Genomic DNA, 18,825 nt, shown 5'->3' on the forward strand with positions numbered 1-18,825 from the left:
TGGGTTTATAGTGAAATTTATTGTTCTGCTTCCTAATACAGTAAGCTACAAGGTACATACAGTATAAAACGAGAACGGCCACAAAGCAAAAGTGGTAGACATTCTGTGACGGTACAGTGGAGGTAACATCCTCTGTCTAATCCGTCCACTTTATCCCACAAACAGCAGCTAAAACTACCGGCCCTCCCCTCCCTCCCCTTCAAAAATATTAAAAAGGAAACTGTCTCTTTCGTTTAGGAGCAGTAGGATTTTTTTTCTCTTTGAGGGCACTGGTTATCTGCCAATATCTCAAGAAAATTACTGAAACTAAAGTAACAGAAGAAACAAAAACTGTGAAAGTGGGAGTGACATGACCCATGCAAGATGCTCATGACACCTTGGTTCACTTCTCCTCAGAGCAAACGGCCTGCAAAGAAAGGAAAAGAGAGTTACACCAAGTAAAACTGCAATTAAAATGGTCAGAGTTAAGATATAGCAAAAGCACAATGTGAACCAGACAAGACTAGGCACACAGCTAAACTATCCTCTTTACAATGAGTACAGGCTCTTTGTCAACAAGGTTTGGGGATTCTGATAGCTCATCTTTCTCCTTTAACATTTAGATTCTGTACAGGAGAGTACACACTGCAATGTCCCCAGCTGACACCTATTATACAAGGCTTCCAATTTCATTTGGGAGAATTCTAACGATCATGTGAACTGTATCCTCAGCTCTTAATCTGCTCCCCCCCAGTCCCCAAACCCAAGGCCATAAACACACAAGAAGGCTGCATACTTACCTTAAAAGGCACAAACATTTCATTTAACCACTTTTTCATATATACTTGGTGCGATTGAGGGCTCTCTCAGCCAGATGACCACTCTCATCTGTTATCTTCTCCCAATCTGTTTGTCCAACCACAAAACCAATGGCCCTTTTCCTGTCTGCATCTTTCTTTTCTTCTAGATCTGCCCACCGCACCTATGGAAAATGTACTATCAGTAAGACAATCCCTTAAGAAACTCTGAGACACTTCCAGGCTTTTCACTGCAGATGACAGTACAAGAAATCTAATTTGCACTCATTTTAATTCTGACAGGTAAGCATTAATTTGCCTTCTCAGAGGTAAAGATGGAAACTACAGCAGTTACACTATTTTTAATACTTGAATAACCTGAATGTTCCATGAAGTGGAAAAATGGAACAGATGATTACTTCTTCAACTTCTGTGCTGTAATTTTGAGAGTTGAACTGTAATTGTCACTTTTATTTCTCTATTCAAAACAGCACTTTCTGCGTTAAGAATGATCAAATATTTATTTCTCATTGAAGTATGGTACTGAAGCAAAATCCAGGATTTTAGTCCTAAATGAACTGAAACAGGAGAGTAGGTAATTTATACTGAACTCCTGTCTTCATTTTCTGTAAAATCTGTCTTTTGATTGCACAATGGAAACATCTAAAAATAGATTATCAAATAACAGGACATTACTATAAAGAATAACTTGGGAATAAATTAGTGAATGAGGGGAGTTTTCTTCTCTAGCATCTGTGATATATTTCTATTATTTCCACTATTTCTTTATATTAAATAACTTCTTCCTGCATTTGTTACCTCTCATCTTCACAACTGCAGCTGTTGCCTCTGTGGCTCTCCGCGATCACGCAGACAGCTTGCATTCAACCCGTGACACGTGCAGTCCCTCTCTCACCCACACACACAGACATCAAAGGGGGCAAGGGAGGTGGTGATGATGAAGGGCTACAGTCCAGAAACTAAGCCAGAACACGTGGTTGCAGGATCAGAAAAGCAGTAAGTGAACGAGCTCTTCCCTGATATCCTGTTTACTCCCATACACACTGATACGTTACTTCATCCTTCTATCAACACCTCACCACTCCCCATTGTACGTGAACTTCCTCAGACCTTCCTACCGATAAGCAATACCTGCTTTCTTCCACTATCACTTCCTCTGCAAGATTGCCCATCTCTCATGCACACTCTCTCCAGTACTACCCATGCTTCCTACTTGACATTACAAAACAAAGTCCAAACACACATAATTAACTCATAAATCATTTTAGCATCTAAAGTTAATGAACTGCTTTTCCAGTTAACCTATTAATTTAAAAAATAAGCATTGTACCACGAAGACCAAAATTATTCAGATCAGCTTCATCTTAAATCTTAAGACTCAAATTCAACTGTAACTTGTGTAAGATCCATTTCTTATGAGTTTTAATGTTCAACTAGCTGCAATATACATAACAAAAAAAAAAAAAATAAATAAAATAATCATTTTTCAGAATCTGCACTGCATATCACACTCTCTCTTCTGTTGTGTTCTGTGATGAACAGGACTCTACAGGTTCCTCTGAAATAAAATGCCTCTTTTGCCCCATCAAGTAAAGGAACATGGCCCCTTCCTCAATCTCAAAACCATGCCATACACCTTTAACCTTTATTATTTACAACTCCACACTTCATTAATACTGCATCTGTTTACCTCTGGACCCTGTTCTCAAGAATATTCTGTTACAGAATCTAATGGAATGGCAAACAAAGGAAGCGAAACAATGAAATTCCTATATTCACAGACACTGAATGTCTTGATACAAACTCTTGCTCTGAAACAGGTTATTAACAGAAAGTCATTAGAAAATTTATTACCCTCTTCTTTCCAGGTTCAGAAGCACGGGTATCATAATCATCTGGAAGCTGTAGGTAATCTTCCATTCTGCTGGCAATTGCTTCCCAGTCCCGCTTCCTTTTAGCGCCGGTCCGCAAACCGTCCAGCTTGTCTGAGAACAAACACAGAGCCTCAGAGTTAAAAGAGAATTTTTTCTGTTATTCACAAAAACAAGACGAGAGTGGAAATACTTTCAAAAGAACGAACAGAACTTGTACATCCAGCTCGTCTTAATAGGAGGAATGATGAGAGTTGAAATAAACTAGAGAAGACTCAACACCATTTTCAAGATTTATTGATCTTTCACATTAACTCTGTGGCATAACACTCCACCTTGTTATTTGTATGAGGGAGAAAAGCTTGCTTTTCTGGATGTTCATACCACATGGAGTCCATCCTCAACAGGTACAATACAGCTACCAAAAGCTGTTTAGGGAACCACAGATCCAGCTGTTCCGTACTTTAACACAATATTAATGCAGTAGCATTTCTTCCCCAAAATTCGGGTTTAATATTGTGTCAAACATAACATATATGTAGTATTAAGGAATAAATGACGATCATATAATTAAATGCATTGAAGACCAGTTTTTGAGATACTGCTTCTACTTAATAACTCTTCCTCCAACCCTGACCTCCGTTTCTTCCCCCATCTTCTTTCCCTCCCTGCCCCCCAAGAAAAAAACACCCAAATATCCTCCAGAACTGGAAAAAATATGAGAATCTTTCATTTCATGATGCCAGAGCTCAGTCACAAATATTTGAGAAGTAAGTTTGTCCAACAGTCATCATTTTCTTCTTTGCTTATTGAACCAATAAAGCATGAGGAGAAACAATTCCACTCCTAGGTTCAAAAATTTTGTTCCTCTTTGCACACTTATTTTCAGTGAAGAAACAATTCCTTCTTGAAATTAGGTGGCAAACTGCTTTTGTTAATGAGATGAAGTAATTAATCATCATAAGATTAACAATAAGGCATGAAAATGAAAACCAGCTTTACAATTCAGAATAAATTCTGATGCATACTACTATTTTAAAAATCAACAATTAAGTATATGCAGAGGGAATACTAAGCTTGTTAGGTACATTCTGTAAATCATTTCCACTGATGACAGTAACATTAGTTCAGAAGTCACTGACATAATTAAATTTGCCCACAAAAGGCCTCTGAAACAACCAAATAAAATGCAGCGTATTTTCTGGATAGCAGAAGAGGATGTTCAAAAGTATGTATTCAAAGAAGCTCAGTTCAGAGATGAGTTTTTTGCTTAATATGGGAGAGAGAAGAATAACAGAGATAATGTGAGGCAATGGTGATGTAGACATGCTAGTACTATTTAAATGCTGTAAACTAACAAAATCATTTCTTCCTCATATAACTTAAAATTTTCAAGAATCTAACTTTGCCCCATTTCATTGGAACAGATACAGATTTTCTCCTAGGAAAACATGTTAATCCCCTCCACCAAAAAAAACATCATTTAAGAAAAATCACGCAGAAGTATTTGGATCTGTTACACGGTATCTCGTGACACAATTCAGTTAAGGTTCTTCTTTTGTTCTAAGTTAAATCTGCCAAATTTGAAGCTCTATCTCCACAGAAAGACGGCACTTCCTCTAGAAGACAAAATTCATTTACAGAATATCCTTCTGTTACTCCGGCACAACAGGTACTTGTACAATTCTTCAGTATTACTCGCAGATCACTCAATGAGACCATTCATAGCGTAAGGGTTTCCAGAACAAATTACATTTAAAAAGAGAGCAACAAACGCACTGAGGAGCATTTAGGATTATGCAGAACTGAAAACTCAGGAGCTCTCTGTTGACAGTTAAAAATACACAGACACATTCCTGCGGGAAGGCAGCCCCTGCTGTTACATGCTACAAGTGCATCTCATTGCCAACACGGAAGAATTCACTCTCCCACTCGCTGCTGCACACAAATGAAAACGGTGCCAAGAAACATGTAACTCTCAAACATAAACATAAATAAGGGAGTTTAGGAGGTCCTCAGAGCATGAGAATTCCCCCCCCCCCATTTTTTAAAGAGGTTGTTATCGCTATGTAGAACTTATTTTAAAATGTTATCTCTGCTTGTATTTGAAGTTGGATTGTCTTCCCAAAGAGATCTGCTTCCCCCCACACTAGCGTGGTTGAAGGTACATGCGCCATACAGCAAACACACTCGAAGGGTATGTCAAAAGTCTACCACAAACCATTATTTCAGAGTGGTTTTTTTCCTGAAAATGAGCCAAAGTGTCATTTTGTAACAATGGTGCTTGTGAATGTTTATGGAAGATGATCAGTGTTAAACTATCAATCAAATCATTCCACTGTTTCTATTTTAAAAACAATGAAGTAGCAGCTTTTTTGAAAATCCATTAAACCTAAAAACTCACCTGTAGAATTTTAATAATAAAAGCATCTTAGAGTGGCAACATTTTGCTCCTTCAAAAATGACACAGTAAACTAAATGAACCAATCAAATTTTTGTACTTCTTATACAAAAAACAGATAACATTAAGTATAATGCTATTTGCATGCTAGAGCAAATTTTATAAGGGTATCAGAGCTTCAGCCACGGCAGAGATCATTTCTCCATCTATAAAAAGTTTGTACATCCCGCAATTAAGCCATATCTTGAAACAGTGTATTGTGCTAAACACTTCAAACACAGTCTAATTTAAAAAATGTTAGTCTATTTTTGTAAAGTTAAATAAAAGAACCTGTGTGTACTATGCACAGAGACAGACTGGAACAGTAGTGATTACATTTTAAATAGAAATGTGGCCATGCAGTCACAACACATAAGGAAACGATATACCAGCACACACACTCAGAGGAATGCACTTCCCTGCCAAAGGAAATCTGAACTACAGCAAGAGCTCTGAGGCGAGCAGAACGGAGATCGTCGCAAGTCACGGTTGCAGCTGAAAACTCAAAGCTTTCAGACCTTTTCCAAGGCATGCTACAGTCAGTAAAATCTTGCTGTTGCCTGTAACAGTATCTACTCATGAAAGGGGGGGGGGGAAAGTACAACAGGATTTAAAGTGTTGGTTTTGGACTTCCATTACTTCTGTAAATGCATGCCCTTTGGGAATAAAGCAATAAACATAGTGGGCAAGCCAGGTCCCAGGAGGAAGTAGCTCTACTTTGGAATGACAAATGTATATTACAGTTTACATGCCATTCAGGAAATAATTTTAATTGCTCACCTACTGAAACGGGTATGTGATTAACCAAATACAAAATCCTATTGTGAATTAAATATAATTATTCTTACTCACAAACTGCAAGTGCTTATAAAGCATACTTTCAGCTAAAAGGTGTCTGTCCTTGCAGAACATTTTTAAAGGAATAGTATTCATTACATTTGAATGTCAAGCTTTAAAAGTATGTGTATTCTGTCAGAATTTACTTTTAATGCGTACTTCTATATATTTGCAAAAAAAGAATTTAGAGGATAGTTATATAAGTAAAATTATGAATATAGATTTAATGGAGAGATCTTTTCAGCACTTATATCTGTAGCGTGCAGAATGCTAACACTCAGTTTGTTAATTCAGTTCTGATTGTTAAAAGATTATTGGAATAGCCTTGCAAGTAACGTACTTTAACATAAGATTGACACTGCTGCACGCTCCCCATTTTACATTTATAACGGCTATAATATAAAAGTTGCTTTTTATATTATGGAGTTTTGCTACAGAAAGAAATTCAACACCATTCTTTGCTTCTATTTATTAGCAGTATTTGATCACGAGACCGGGAAATTTTGCAAACTATCTTTAAATTTCTACAGCAGCCACAGACCCCACAGTGCTATGAACTACACATAAAACGTAAATACTTTTAGAACATACTTGGGCCTCCTACGATATTAATAAAATACATGGGATATCTTTAAAATGCTTAACCTGGGTAGTGGAAGATATCTGTTCCTGTTACTCAGTATTCAAAGAAAAGTCAAGGTTATTTGGAATGCAACAAAATACATCAGACATTTGCATTCTTTGACAGTATACAGTTTTCTAGTACTATCGTCTCCTGCATAATCAAACCCAACAAGCTAAGAAATAAACTTAAGATATCAGAGTAATTACTTCTGAACCAAGAACACAGACAAATCCTAGGCGAGTTCTGTCTTTGACTGCCTAGTTGTTTGATATATCAGACCCACTGAGTACAAGGCTCCTCCAACTGTACTGCAGGTGCCAAGAAGTCCAGATAGTTCATAAACATTTAAAAGCCTTAAAAGAGAGCACAGCAGCAGGAGAGATGGTGCAGCTAAGTAGTGAACAACAAGAAATGAAAGACTGTTTTACGTAAGTCAGAACTTCCAGTGCTATTTCTATTGTGCAGTTGTGATTTTGGTTATTGGAAAGCAGTGATACACAGGGCTGTACTACACATGCAGAGGCAAACTTCAAGGAGTTAAGACATGCTGTGTTGCATTCAGATATATTTGTTACGTATTCTAAGAGTGACAGAAATAGTAATTTTATGCAGATTCTGTTTACGTATCTTGAATTAGTTCCATAACTGTTCATTAAAAAAACAAACAAGCAAACATAATGACTGGAAACTCCTTTCCATGTGTACATATTCCATCATGGCCATGGTGCTTGCGTTTCACCCAAAAGTTGCTTTTGACTTTGATAGTATTCTGGTATTATTGTTTATAGATCATGCAGCCAGAAGCACTAAACAGAACAAAAGTGTAGCAAAAATAATCCCCTTATACTCATGGTAAGTCCATTCTGCATTCTATTAAAAGAATCCTAGGACTCTCCTGGAATTTGAAAAGCACAACAAATTTTAACTTTTCAATACCTAAGTCACTGAAAAGAAACACTGAAGACTAATCATTCAAGGTATGGATTTTTTTTCTTGCATATGCCAGTCTTGGAGAGCGAGGAATACCTTCAATACAATTCCCTACTGTGTGCGTCATCAAGAAGATAAGAAATTATTGAGTATATTTAGGCTTAGGGGAAAAAAAATGTATGTAGTTTGAATAAGAATGCACTGTAATGTAAATCAATTCTTTGCCTTTTACAACAGGGAAGAGATGAATAAAGAACAGAAACACAGCTTTTTTAAAATTCTGAGACAAAATACTTTCCTTAAACTTATGAAAGAACAATTAATGAGTTTACAGAACAGTGATGGTTAGAAAGATCAGAATTTTCTTGCCTCTGCAGAAGACAGAAATTGCCTTTTTGTAGAAATGTTTTTGTAGTTTCAGGTACATGTGCATGAGACCAGTACATTTGTCTTTTGTAAGGAGGCACAGTAAAACTGTAAATTCAAGTTCTGCAAATATCATCAGTTACCAACTGTAAGAAACAGGAAAAAATAAATACCCACCTAGCTTTGCCTCAGAAGTGTCCATCTCCCATTTGCTTTTCGGAATGTAACCCTAAATCATACACAGAGAGAAGCTCGGAGGATTAGAGAGAGACACACATGCATATCACTTTTGAACTGGAAACAGCATTATAATGGGAGCTTAAGGTATTTCTTTTTGTAAGGAACAGTTCGTGTTATCAGATGAAGGAAACAAGTTACTCGGTATTTCAGAACTTCTGCATCCACTTCCCATTCAGTGATTTTAGCAGCCCTTGCACATCATTACAAGAGCACTGCTCTCTGCAAACCCAGGACTCCAGAATGAGTCTAACGCATAGCAATGGTACTGAAACTGTGTGCACAGTTACTACATTACATTGTCCCAGGTAGCATAGTTATTGCAACACAATTTATCAGGTATTAAGGATATTCAATGCTTATAAATACAAATGTAAAAATTACATCAGTCATATGCTTTTAAGAATGTATTTCCAAAACAAATTTACTTACATGCAAGCTTCATTTAATAACCCCTTTAAAGGAACTAAATTTTTTTTTTTATCAGTGGTTAGTCCACAACGAAACAAAATTCTTTTTCTAGCTTAAATAAGAGTTAGCATCTGCTGAATCACTGAGATTTAAGTACTATTGTTCATTTAAAAATTACCTTTTTTTGTAGTTCAAACAATGATTCTTTTTAAACACTTTAAATAATCTGACATCATGCATTTTATATATAACAACATCTTTAGCCAGTTTATTCTTTGCAAATAAATATAATTATCTTAAATTTGGCAAGAAAATAATTACTTTAGATATTTTTTGTAACTTTTTAATACAATACTCTTGGACAAGTAAATCCTTACTAAGCAACCCCTTATAATTCACTTCATTTTACATTTGGCATAAAACTACTTCCGTTTCTCTGCAGTCAAATAAATAGCCCAACATAATGAAACAGAACCCCTGTGAGAGTTCACAGTTTTAAGAATAATTTTTGAGAGAGGGAAAAGAACTACTCTAGAAGATTTCAACGGGAGAACATACTTAATCCAGAGTTTTATTACACTAAATTCTTTTCTGCTCTATTTAGAGATTACCTCCCCTGCGGTTAACATATATTTATATTTGAAAATGCTAAGACTTACTAAATCCATGTACCATTCCAGAGAGCCACACTGCTTTTGTTTACATTCAGCATTGCTCTTCCAAAATCTTTTACAGAATTAATTTTCTATCAAGCATATTTGAGATTATCACAGATGAAAGTATTTTATTATTGCTTTTAATCAAGTATGTATTTAATATGAACTAAGACAGTTTGCACTGCAACATTTCATTGTAATAAATATATAAATTTCATGTATTATACTTTTAAACCCAGCTACACATTAAACTTTGCTCAAAAAAATTAAACCACAGCTAGAAGCCTGTATTGCACAAATTCATGTGTGACACACTGGTGAGAACACTAAGTTAAACGCATCGATAATTCATACCATCAAGCACAGAAAAGAAAGAATTGTCGGAACGCTACAAACAACCCTATGGGAGTTGGTAACAGCAACAAAAGAGTGACTTTGATGGTGTGAAATGCCCTATTGTGTGCTGAATCTGTATTAATATCCCAGTATTCAGACAGGGTAAGAAAAGATTCAGACTTCACCCCTTAGTTCAAGGTAGTTGGATTTTTCAAGGACATGTGCCAGATGGCAGGAGCTTCAGACCTCTCTTTTTCCACGTGATTAAGAGAAGTGCAGCAAAATGAACTGAAGAACCCTTACCAACTGCTCTCACGAAGCAACAGATACCAGATACGGTGTACTATTTCACCCTCCTGTCTGATGCATCTCTCTCTGAAATTAGCCACGTGACTGAATAGCAGAAATTATACACAGCAGACAATTCTTTGCCCCTTTTTCACCTCTCGCAAATCTGAATAGAAACCATTTTTATACGTATATTACTTTTAGTTACTAAGAATTTGTTTGATTTTCACCACCAAGCTTTCTCCTTGACTTCTAAAGAAGAGTCCTGTATGTTATATGTGCTGTACATTAGGACACTCCCCAAGCCCATAAAAACACACATACACACATACATATATGCATAGATTTCTCTCAAAAGCTAAAGACACAACTTTCTATTTTAGATATAGTTCATTTTCAGGAAATAAAGATCTAGCAACCATATTCTTGTAAACATGGATGCGTCTTTAAAGTGTCCTAATCACACTTCATGCAGTATCATACTGTGCCAAAGAATTATTTAGTGAAGAGAATAAATGAGTCATATTGCAAAAATAAATGTTTATTAAAACCCACTCTTCCTAAGATTTATTTTTTATTCTGTATTTCAACTCCTTTCTAGACTGCCACTCATGAGGAAGAATAAATTTTCATCAAGAAAATGGACTTAGTTTGTCTCAGACATTTTTGGTTTCTTCTTGTTCATCGCAACTTAACTGCTTGATTGTGGGAGACAGGGTTTGACACGTCCAACTCAATCAAGCACTGATCAGCTGCAGCTCCAACACACACCAAGAAATTACATTAGGAAGCCCTCCATGGCCTCTTAAACGCATATCCAAAAAAGCCAGACCTCAAGCCAACTCTCTAACCCTCATTTATGCAAAAAATCTAACCCCTCAACTTGGAAAGAGTTAATGACAACCAAATTAGTAAGTCTTGGCAGAGAAAATATGCTTCTTCATAACTGTTGTCATGATCTGTGACAGTCGAGAAGAGTTTTTTAGACACATGGAAGGAAATAAGCTAAATGAACCTTTGCCCATTCTTCCCACCCCTTCACTTGGTGTGATTCTTAGATATCCTAATATTTATACTTTCTCCTTTCCAAGATTATATAGAAGTTCCACTTCTATATAATGTGAAAAAAGATCTATAGTGTACTGCAATTTATAGATGTGCGCAAGAGACATTTTTGCCATGCTCCACTAAAATGCTGTTTGTGGCATAGACTCACAGATAATTAAAAAAATCAGTTAAGAATAACATCTTCTAACATGAAAGTTCTATTAGAACTGTGTAAGAAAAAGGTGACTAGAAATGTGTGTATTAATATCGCACTACTAGGAATGGCAATGGATTTAAATTTGTAAGATTGAGACTCTCCCTCAGACATATAAACAAACATTTTGTTAGAGATGGCTGATGTGTCTCCTACCAGTTCACTCTCTTCTTCCTCTGTTGTATCCTTCTTGGCTTCTTCTTTCTGGTCTTCAATATTTGCATCAAAATCCTCCATCTCCACCTATTCCAAAAGAAGCAGACATATATGCTGCACTGCTTGACTAATAAGTATTATCTTTTTATCAGAGAGTAAGCAGAAGATTCCAAGCTCAAATAGATGAGGAAAATGAATTCTCTCATTCCATTCAGATAAGTGTGATGATACATTATATATTAATATTGGTTCCATTTTTTGCTTCCTTCAGAAGCAGGATCTCTTCTTGCTAGAGTGCAAAATTGTGTGGGCAGGTACCAATAGTTTATTCTCCTCCTTCTCATGCATTTGTTGTGTTGCCAGTATGACACTTCCTTTACTTCACACACAATCATAATTCAAAACCTATGTCCACTGATATCATGTATATACCACAGAATACTTAGTACTCTCGATGTATGCATAATTCTTCATACCGTTAGTTAAACCTTGATGCATACATCAGCGTAAACAAAAATCTGTATTTCTCTTGAGTCTTCTTCAGAGCCGAGCCTTTTGATCTCTTCTTTAAAATTACTAATTTCCAATGCAAACAATCTGTAGATTACAGATAACCTGCTGACCTCATGACAAACTTCCAGAGTCAACTATTTTCCTACTTCAATAGGTCACCAGCTTCTATGGCCACAGCATAGAAAATGCTGATGTTCTGACACTAACATGCAGCTCTAGTACACCCAAGATATACATATGATTAACATACTAGTCTGTTCTAGAGTTCCTGAAATGTCTGCCAAAGAAGAAGGCAGTAATACAGAAAGCTAACATATCAAAGATGGAGCAAACTCCAAATGGAATAAAAGATAGCACACTTCTACATCAAGTGTAATCTTCAGTTACAAACTATTTATCTATTTCTTCATTCTCTGCAGCAGATCAGGATTTCTAAAAGTAGGACTTAGAGGAATTAATCTTAAAAAAAAATTTAATCAACTACTTTCCAATTATGATCCAAACAACCAGTAACCTGAAAAGGTGCCAATTTTCCTCTGAGAGAGCAAAAATACTCTTTTATTGGTACTCAACAGTTGCTGAAGAACACAGACACTTCAACTCTTCCTCAAAAATGCATAAGCATGGGCTCCAAAAAATGCAATAAAAAAATAACGTGTGCGTTTGGGTAATTGATAATAATAATAAAATATACTTGTCTGACACAACAATTCTGGCTTTCTACAGTGCCAAATATATGACTGTCCTATTACAATCATACTGTTCTCTGCTTTATATTTTCAGTATAATCACATTTACATAGTTTGTCATCTTAACAAGCACAGATTCTTACCTCTTCAATAGCAGCATCCTGCAACAGAGAACGAATGTCCAAGCGCATCATGTGACGTGGTGCTGCCTCCCAGTGATCAGACATCTAATAAAAAACATAAAATAAAGCATCTCCAAAAACGTAACAGATTTAACCGGCTATCGGGTTTCTGAATGCGAATGAGATGTAACTGTACTTGAGAAAAGTAATTTCAATCAATCCCATGAAATTGCTACCAGCTCTTCTTAAAAGAAAAGTGTAGGCATCATGTAGTCTAAAAGAGGATGAGAGCTTTTCGACAACAGCAGTCCTGAAAGCACAAGGAAACCTATCATTAATTCTATGACTCCACAGATGTAAACGGTTACCCTGTTGATATCCTTTAGTTTGCGTCCATGAATATTCCTCTTGGAACAGGTCTGGTTATCTGCACTCATTTCAGCTAAGTACACCTAGAAAGAGAAACACAATATTAAATACTGTAAATGTTTTTTAGAACCATTTTTCTATCTGGTGATACACTCCGCAGTTGAACATTCTGAGATCAGTACATTTGTAATGGTAGACAACAGTACTTTCCCTCAATGTGGGAAGGACAGTGTATTCGGAAGTTCAGAAGCACTATCATACAAGTGGCTTGCAAATTCAAATGCCTTTTTCGCTCCATTACCTCAAAACCCTTGGTTTTCGCTGCGCTCCAAAACTGCTCAAAATGTCGCACTCTGTCATTGATAGCGTCAAGGATAATGAAGGGGAAAAAGCCATCATCCAAGGTCTTTTTGAAAGTTTTAAACATACTAGTACGATAGGTCTCTTCCATGTCCGCTTCATACTCATACTCCATCACCTGAATCAAGGACAAAGCCGTTTAAGAAAGAGGACACCTCTTAAATTGCTAACATTCAAGTACTGAATGCCATGAACACAAAGTATATTGCTATGAGAAAAAAACATCTTCCAAGTCATTTTAAGAACTTGCACAGTCTGCCATTAAAGTATTTTAACTTGTTCTGAAAACAACCCCTGCATGCTTGCAAAGCAATAGACTGAAATTTTTAATTGCCACTGTGTTGTTCCAGAATGTCTTGTTTATTTCTCAAGGTAAGCAATCTTAATTAGAAGTACCTTCTTTTTCACTTTTTTCCCTGTATCTGGGTCTCTCTCTTCTTTTTCTACTTCAGTGATGAAATAGTCATCCAGGCTGAGCACTCTTGGTGCAGGTCCTCCACACTCTACTTCTTTATCCTGCGAGGAAAGCAAAACAAAAAAACCACATATACTCTTGGACATTTGTACAAATTCTGTTCTGCTATAGAAGATCTCCAAAGTGCCTTGGCACACAGCAGTTTCCTGCTCTATATTCAAAACAAGAAGAGAGCAGCATTTCTTCTACTTGCTACTTGTGAAGGGGATTCACAAGTCACATGGAGATATAGAACACAGAAATAACTAAAGGCTGAAATTCCAGCTCTTGATCTTGTTTCTTCCAAAAGCCTAACTTAATTTCTTCCTTTTCATACTGGACAAACAGAAAGGAAACAGCAGAGGAAGCAAGCACGAAAGATGAGCAGCACTAGAAAGTGAGCAGCTGTTTACGTACCCTGATGAGTTTTGCTACATGTGTCTTTCCACTGCCAGGCAACCCTCTCATAATGATTACAATCTGAAACAAAGATCAGGTAAAAAAAGTAAGACTCTCTACTGCATTTAAAAAAATCTCTTTTGCAAAAATAATTCTTCTAGGAAATCACGTGCTCTGGGCTCACAGTTTTGCATATCAGACAGCCAGATCCATGCCTCTGTCTTACAAAACAGGTTGTGATGCATAGCAGTAGTTCCACAGAGGGAATAACAGTACATGAAGTTAATCATCTCAGCAACAAAAACTGTGTAAGTTGTTATAGAACTGCTTCAGATAAAATTAGCTGTATGCGTTTTGTCTAAATATTTTACAGCCTGAATCTTGTTCCTTCTGCTTTTCCTGTGGTGACTGCTAACTCTCTGACTCTCTCTGAAACCAAGTCTTTTCTCTGATACATTAAAAACTAAAGTGAAGTTCTCAGAAATATCTAAAATATATGAATATTACCTACTAATAGGAATTTCATCCTAGCATTCCTAGAAGGTTTACAACAACTCTTATGGACTCCTTATAGCTATGTTACAGTATTCTAGGTATTTGCAAAGGAATAAACAGAATTTTTAGTGCTTCCCCAAATGTAGGCTTTTTGCTAATATACTGCACATATCAGTATTTTATCTGAATATAGATCTTGTAGAAAATGATTGTTGGGTTCAGAATTCATACTTACTCTCTCTGGCCTGCTCTCTCGTCCTGGTGGCTTCAAAATATCATCTACATTTTTAGATTCTGGCTTCCTTTCCACTCGTGGAGCAGGTGGTGGCTGACGGGGCATCGATGGAGCAGAAATAGGTATCCTTTCCTCAGGGTAATTTCTACGATCACCTTCAAATTTCAGTAATTCCACAGAAGATTTTCTTAGTTCAGTAAAATTAGAAATTTAAGACACTCATCCTCAGTCAAGCTGTTTTAAACAAACCCTCAATATTTTAGGAGAGATTCATGGATGTCTCTCCAAAACAATCCAAAGTTCTAACTTGGGAACAACTACAATCAAATACATTTTTTAGTGGAATATCTATTTGTTTCTTTCCTGATCTCATCGCTACTGAGAAACAGAAAACCAAATGGCTCTGTCCAAATTTATACTCTTAACAAAGAAATACTGCAATTGAATCAATCTCCTCCTAACTACACCTCTGTGAGTCCACATTTTTCATAATACAACTTTTGGACTGAGAAACTGTACCTCCGAACATGGAAGGCCCATGATCATACGTTGTACGATCTGTCTTTCGTTCATATGGAGGTCTTTCAAAACCGCCTCGCCTGGAGGACGGATGGTCTTTCTTGTCACGGTAAGACTGAGTCCTTGTAGGTGTAGTAGGAAGAACCCTGTCAAAAGAGCATTTTGTGTATTTCTAGGATTCTATTATGAATTTCAGAGAGAAATGAACATGTGCCCCTCAGTCAAAGCTGACAGTCTGATATTCAGTACAGCTTGAATCAGATTGATTTCAATAGTGTTCCTAAACCACATACCTATCATCTCGGGGATGACGATCTTTTTCAAATCTCTCTCGTTCATAGTCCGCAGAACCACGGTCTCTGTGCAACTCCCGTTCTCTCTTGAAATCCCGGTGATCTGTGTTTGAATTACCTTGACGCTCAAAATATGGCTCACGATCCCTTTCTCTGTTGTAACGATCGCGCTGGCTGGGGTGCTCTGAAAGGAGAAACCCACAGAAATCAGAACTACTAAAATATACCCTGAATTTTTTATTATCTCTGAAGGAAAAATAACAAACAAAGTGCAGAAATGTATGACATAGGGACAGAATTTACTCGGCCACTGAATCTCCTTCTGAGCTGTAACAGACAACCACGTCATGTAATCCTATTTAAGGCTATTAAACTACATTTTAAAAATGGCTAGGTCATTGATCACAGTACTGCTCTTAACAATATGAAGTGTTATCTTTATGGGTCTCTGAAGAAAAGAAAGTGGTTCTGGCTTAAACAGAAGTTACTTAGTTTAAAATATTCTTTTAGTGCCTGAAAAAATCTCGTAAGAGCTAACTAACTGTCCGAGAGCTGGCCAAGCATTCCCTACCTTTTTGAAATGTTTGCCTCTCTGGTAGAGGTTCTGGACGCAGAGTTACCCTCTCCCCATAAGGAATCTGTTCCACTTTACTGGTGGTTATATCTGCTTAAAAAGCATCAGAAAAATAATTAAGGACATAATTAATAATTCCATAATTAAGGAAATAATTAATCCTTTTCCATCTCTTCTGTCATAAAAAGCAACCATTCAATGGCTTTAAAAGTAATTGAAATACTTACTGAAAATTTATCACACTGGATAATGCAGAAAGGGCCATACATAAATACAGAACACTGTGGTTTCAGAAGTCTGAAGTGGGTTTGTGTGTGCATAAGTATGCATACCATTTTATCCAAAGCTTTAAAGTTCCATTCTTAAGAGGAGTTCAGGTATCAAGCACAATTAGAAGATTATAAATACTGCAATGCTATGAAAGTTTGAAAAACTCACAGAACTAATGTTGAGAATATTAACTGAAATGCTCTCTTTAGGTTCCTAAGAGTCACAATTTATCTAACAGCTTTTAGTAAAGCTTAAAACTTAATGCCATTAAGCTTAAAACTTAATGGCATTAATACAGCTTTAATTCACATTGTGGCATCCTATAAAGAGAGAAGAAAGTTCTCTAAACAGCAATGCACAGTCTAAGGACTTATAAATGACACAATTTAACTCTTGTTAAATATTGTATGAATGAAGGAAATGGATTCTATTAAAAAGCTAATGTTAAAATTTAGCCTTGATAACACTCTTGATGAGAGTTAAATACCTGTTTAGAGGGCATGCTCTTCAGAACTGGGACTTTCATCTCCCTCCCTGTTTGGAAGGAGTAGGTACCTCATACACATTAAGCAGCATATACATAACAAAAACAGTACTCAGTCTGTTTTATGTTACTATATTGTTGCTAAGAACTGTAACAATATAAAGTACTTTTTAAACATATTTTTTTCCACGCTCAGCTCTAAAAGGAATAAGAGAAAGTATCAATATAAATCTAAACATAATATGCTGATGTGATCACCTCAGTTGATGTTTATTGGAAGCAGATGTGGCTATACACCATACAATTCACATGAACTTTGAAGTGAACATTAAACTCAAGGCTGTAGATTACTTAAGTGGGGAAATTAAACCCAGAGAGCTTTCCAGCTCCTTAAAACTGAGTTGATTAGCATTAGATCATGATGTACGCAACCCACAGGCTAACAGTATAATATATATGGCATGCTTTGGGTTGCACACTACTTTAAGCAGCAGCAAACCTGTCTAACTCACTCTCTATTACAGATCAACAAATACATTCTACTACTCACCTCGGCCGTGGCCATAATCCACGGTTTGCTGAATTATAGGTGCTTTAGGAACTGGTGGAATAACTGGAGGAAGTGATACTGGTACACCTGATGAAACAGAGGTGTGAACAGCAGGTACTTTCACGGGAGAGGACACTGGTGGAGGCAGCATTGATTCTTGCTTACATAATTCGTACTCCATATTTGCTCCTTTATCCTCATTTGTGTCCCAGAGTCCATGGAAGGAATCCTCATCCCAGCGTTCCTGTTCCACAGCAGAAGGTGATCGTTTTAAAGACTGACCATGACTTGGGGTTGTAGATGGAGTAGAAACTGGAGTATGTGGCCTTGTCATAGGTGTAGTTGGCCTTGTCAGTGGGGCAGTTGGTCTTGTCACAGGGGTGGGCTGTCTGAACAACACGGGAGGCTTTATAATAACAGCAGGAGAAGGTTTAATAGCTTGGGCTTCTACTGGTGTCTCTGAAGATAGCTGAGAAGAAACCTAGATGCAGAAAGCACTTTAAATATAGATTTGTAAACTAACCTTCTCTCTTCCTCCGTAAGCAAGCACAGTGGCAATCTGTAACTATATCATTAGCTTCTTCCAGTACCTTGATCAAGGTACTACAGTTAGGAGGACATATTCAAGAAATGGCAGCCTGAATTAAGTGGTGTTTGTTCACTAAACGAAGGCTTAAATACTGCCTATTTTCTCCTTCAAAATAACCTTATCAATTTAAGCTCTGAAGGCCTATCTCAGTTCAAAAGTGTCTACTGTTTCATTCCCAAAGACTTCTACTGTCTGCAAAGACTCCTGCTGCCTGTAAGGAGGCTGAAAAAGTCAAAAAGCAGGTCAGCATGATAAGGCACAAGAGGACTGATAGGGTCAGCTTCTTTCTGGAAGTCACTGGAAAAACCCTCCAGATAGTAGTATCACCTGGCAGCCCTTTAATGAAATCAACATCAGACCAATGTAAGCAATGGGGAGGTGCTGCCCAGTGATGAAAAAAATCCCTTCGTGAACCAAACCACTCCAGGGAAGCTCACATACTGTGTCACAAGAATCTCTGCAGCATAGCAGCAGATGCCAAGCTACAGGCAGCTGCCTGTATATTAGCAGTATCTAACAAAACTTGGAGAATGCCTGTAGATACAAAGATTGATCTTGTAATGATAGTTTGTCAAAGTCAGGACAGAAATCTGAAGGCAGGAATCCTAAGAAAGATAACAGATGTTTGAATACACCTAGGCAAATGGGTGATATACTCTGAGATAAAAAATACCAAAGCTGAGGTGTAAAATCACTTCC

At 36.9% G+C, this 18,825-nt stretch overlaps 1 protein-coding gene across 8 annotated transcripts in view; it reads right to left on the reverse strand.

The window, feature by feature from the left end:
• The window catches only part of YLPM1 (YLP motif containing 1), a 39,151-nt gene continuing 20,326 nt past the window's right edge, over nt 1-18,825 (reverse strand). The window contains exons 7-22 of one of the 8 annotated variants that reach the window (XM_062576151.1): nt 17,703-18,018; nt 17,538-17,624; nt 16,231-16,326; nt 15,660-15,843; nt 15,367-15,512; nt 14,848-15,002; nt 14,136-14,198; nt 13,661-13,780; nt 13,206-13,382; nt 12,904-12,987; nt 12,557-12,640; nt 11,212-11,298; nt 8,044-8,095; nt 2,652-2,782; nt 780-961; nt 1-406 (exon numbers count right to left, since the gene is read on the reverse strand). In XM_062576151.1, the coding sequence (XP_062432135.1) occupies nt 815-961; nt 2,652-2,782; nt 8,044-8,095; nt 11,212-11,298; nt 12,557-12,640; nt 12,904-12,987; nt 13,206-13,382; nt 13,661-13,780; nt 14,136-14,198; nt 14,848-15,002; nt 15,367-15,512; nt 15,660-15,843; nt 16,231-16,326; nt 17,538-17,624; nt 17,703-18,018 (1,929 nt within the window). In that variant the 3' untranslated portion in view covers nt 1-406; nt 780-814. Of the gene's footprint in view, nt 407-779; nt 962-1,595; nt 1,757-2,651; nt 2,783-2,899; nt 3,938-8,043; nt 8,096-11,211; nt 11,299-12,556; nt 12,641-12,903; nt 12,988-13,205; nt 13,383-13,660; nt 13,781-14,135; nt 14,199-14,847; nt 15,003-15,366; nt 15,513-15,659; nt 15,844-16,230; nt 16,327-17,537; nt 18,019-18,825 lie in introns of those variants that run through there. The other 7 variants (XM_062576153.1, XM_062576150.1, XM_062576149.1 and 4 more) reach the window with 7 other exon arrangements.

The sequence above is a fragment of the Rhea pennata genome, chromosome 5 (assembly GCF_028389875.1).
Source record: "Rhea pennata isolate bPtePen1 chromosome 5, bPtePen1.pri, whole genome shotgun sequence".
NCBI lineage: Eukaryota > Metazoa > Chordata > Aves > Rheiformes > Rheidae > Rhea > Rhea pennata.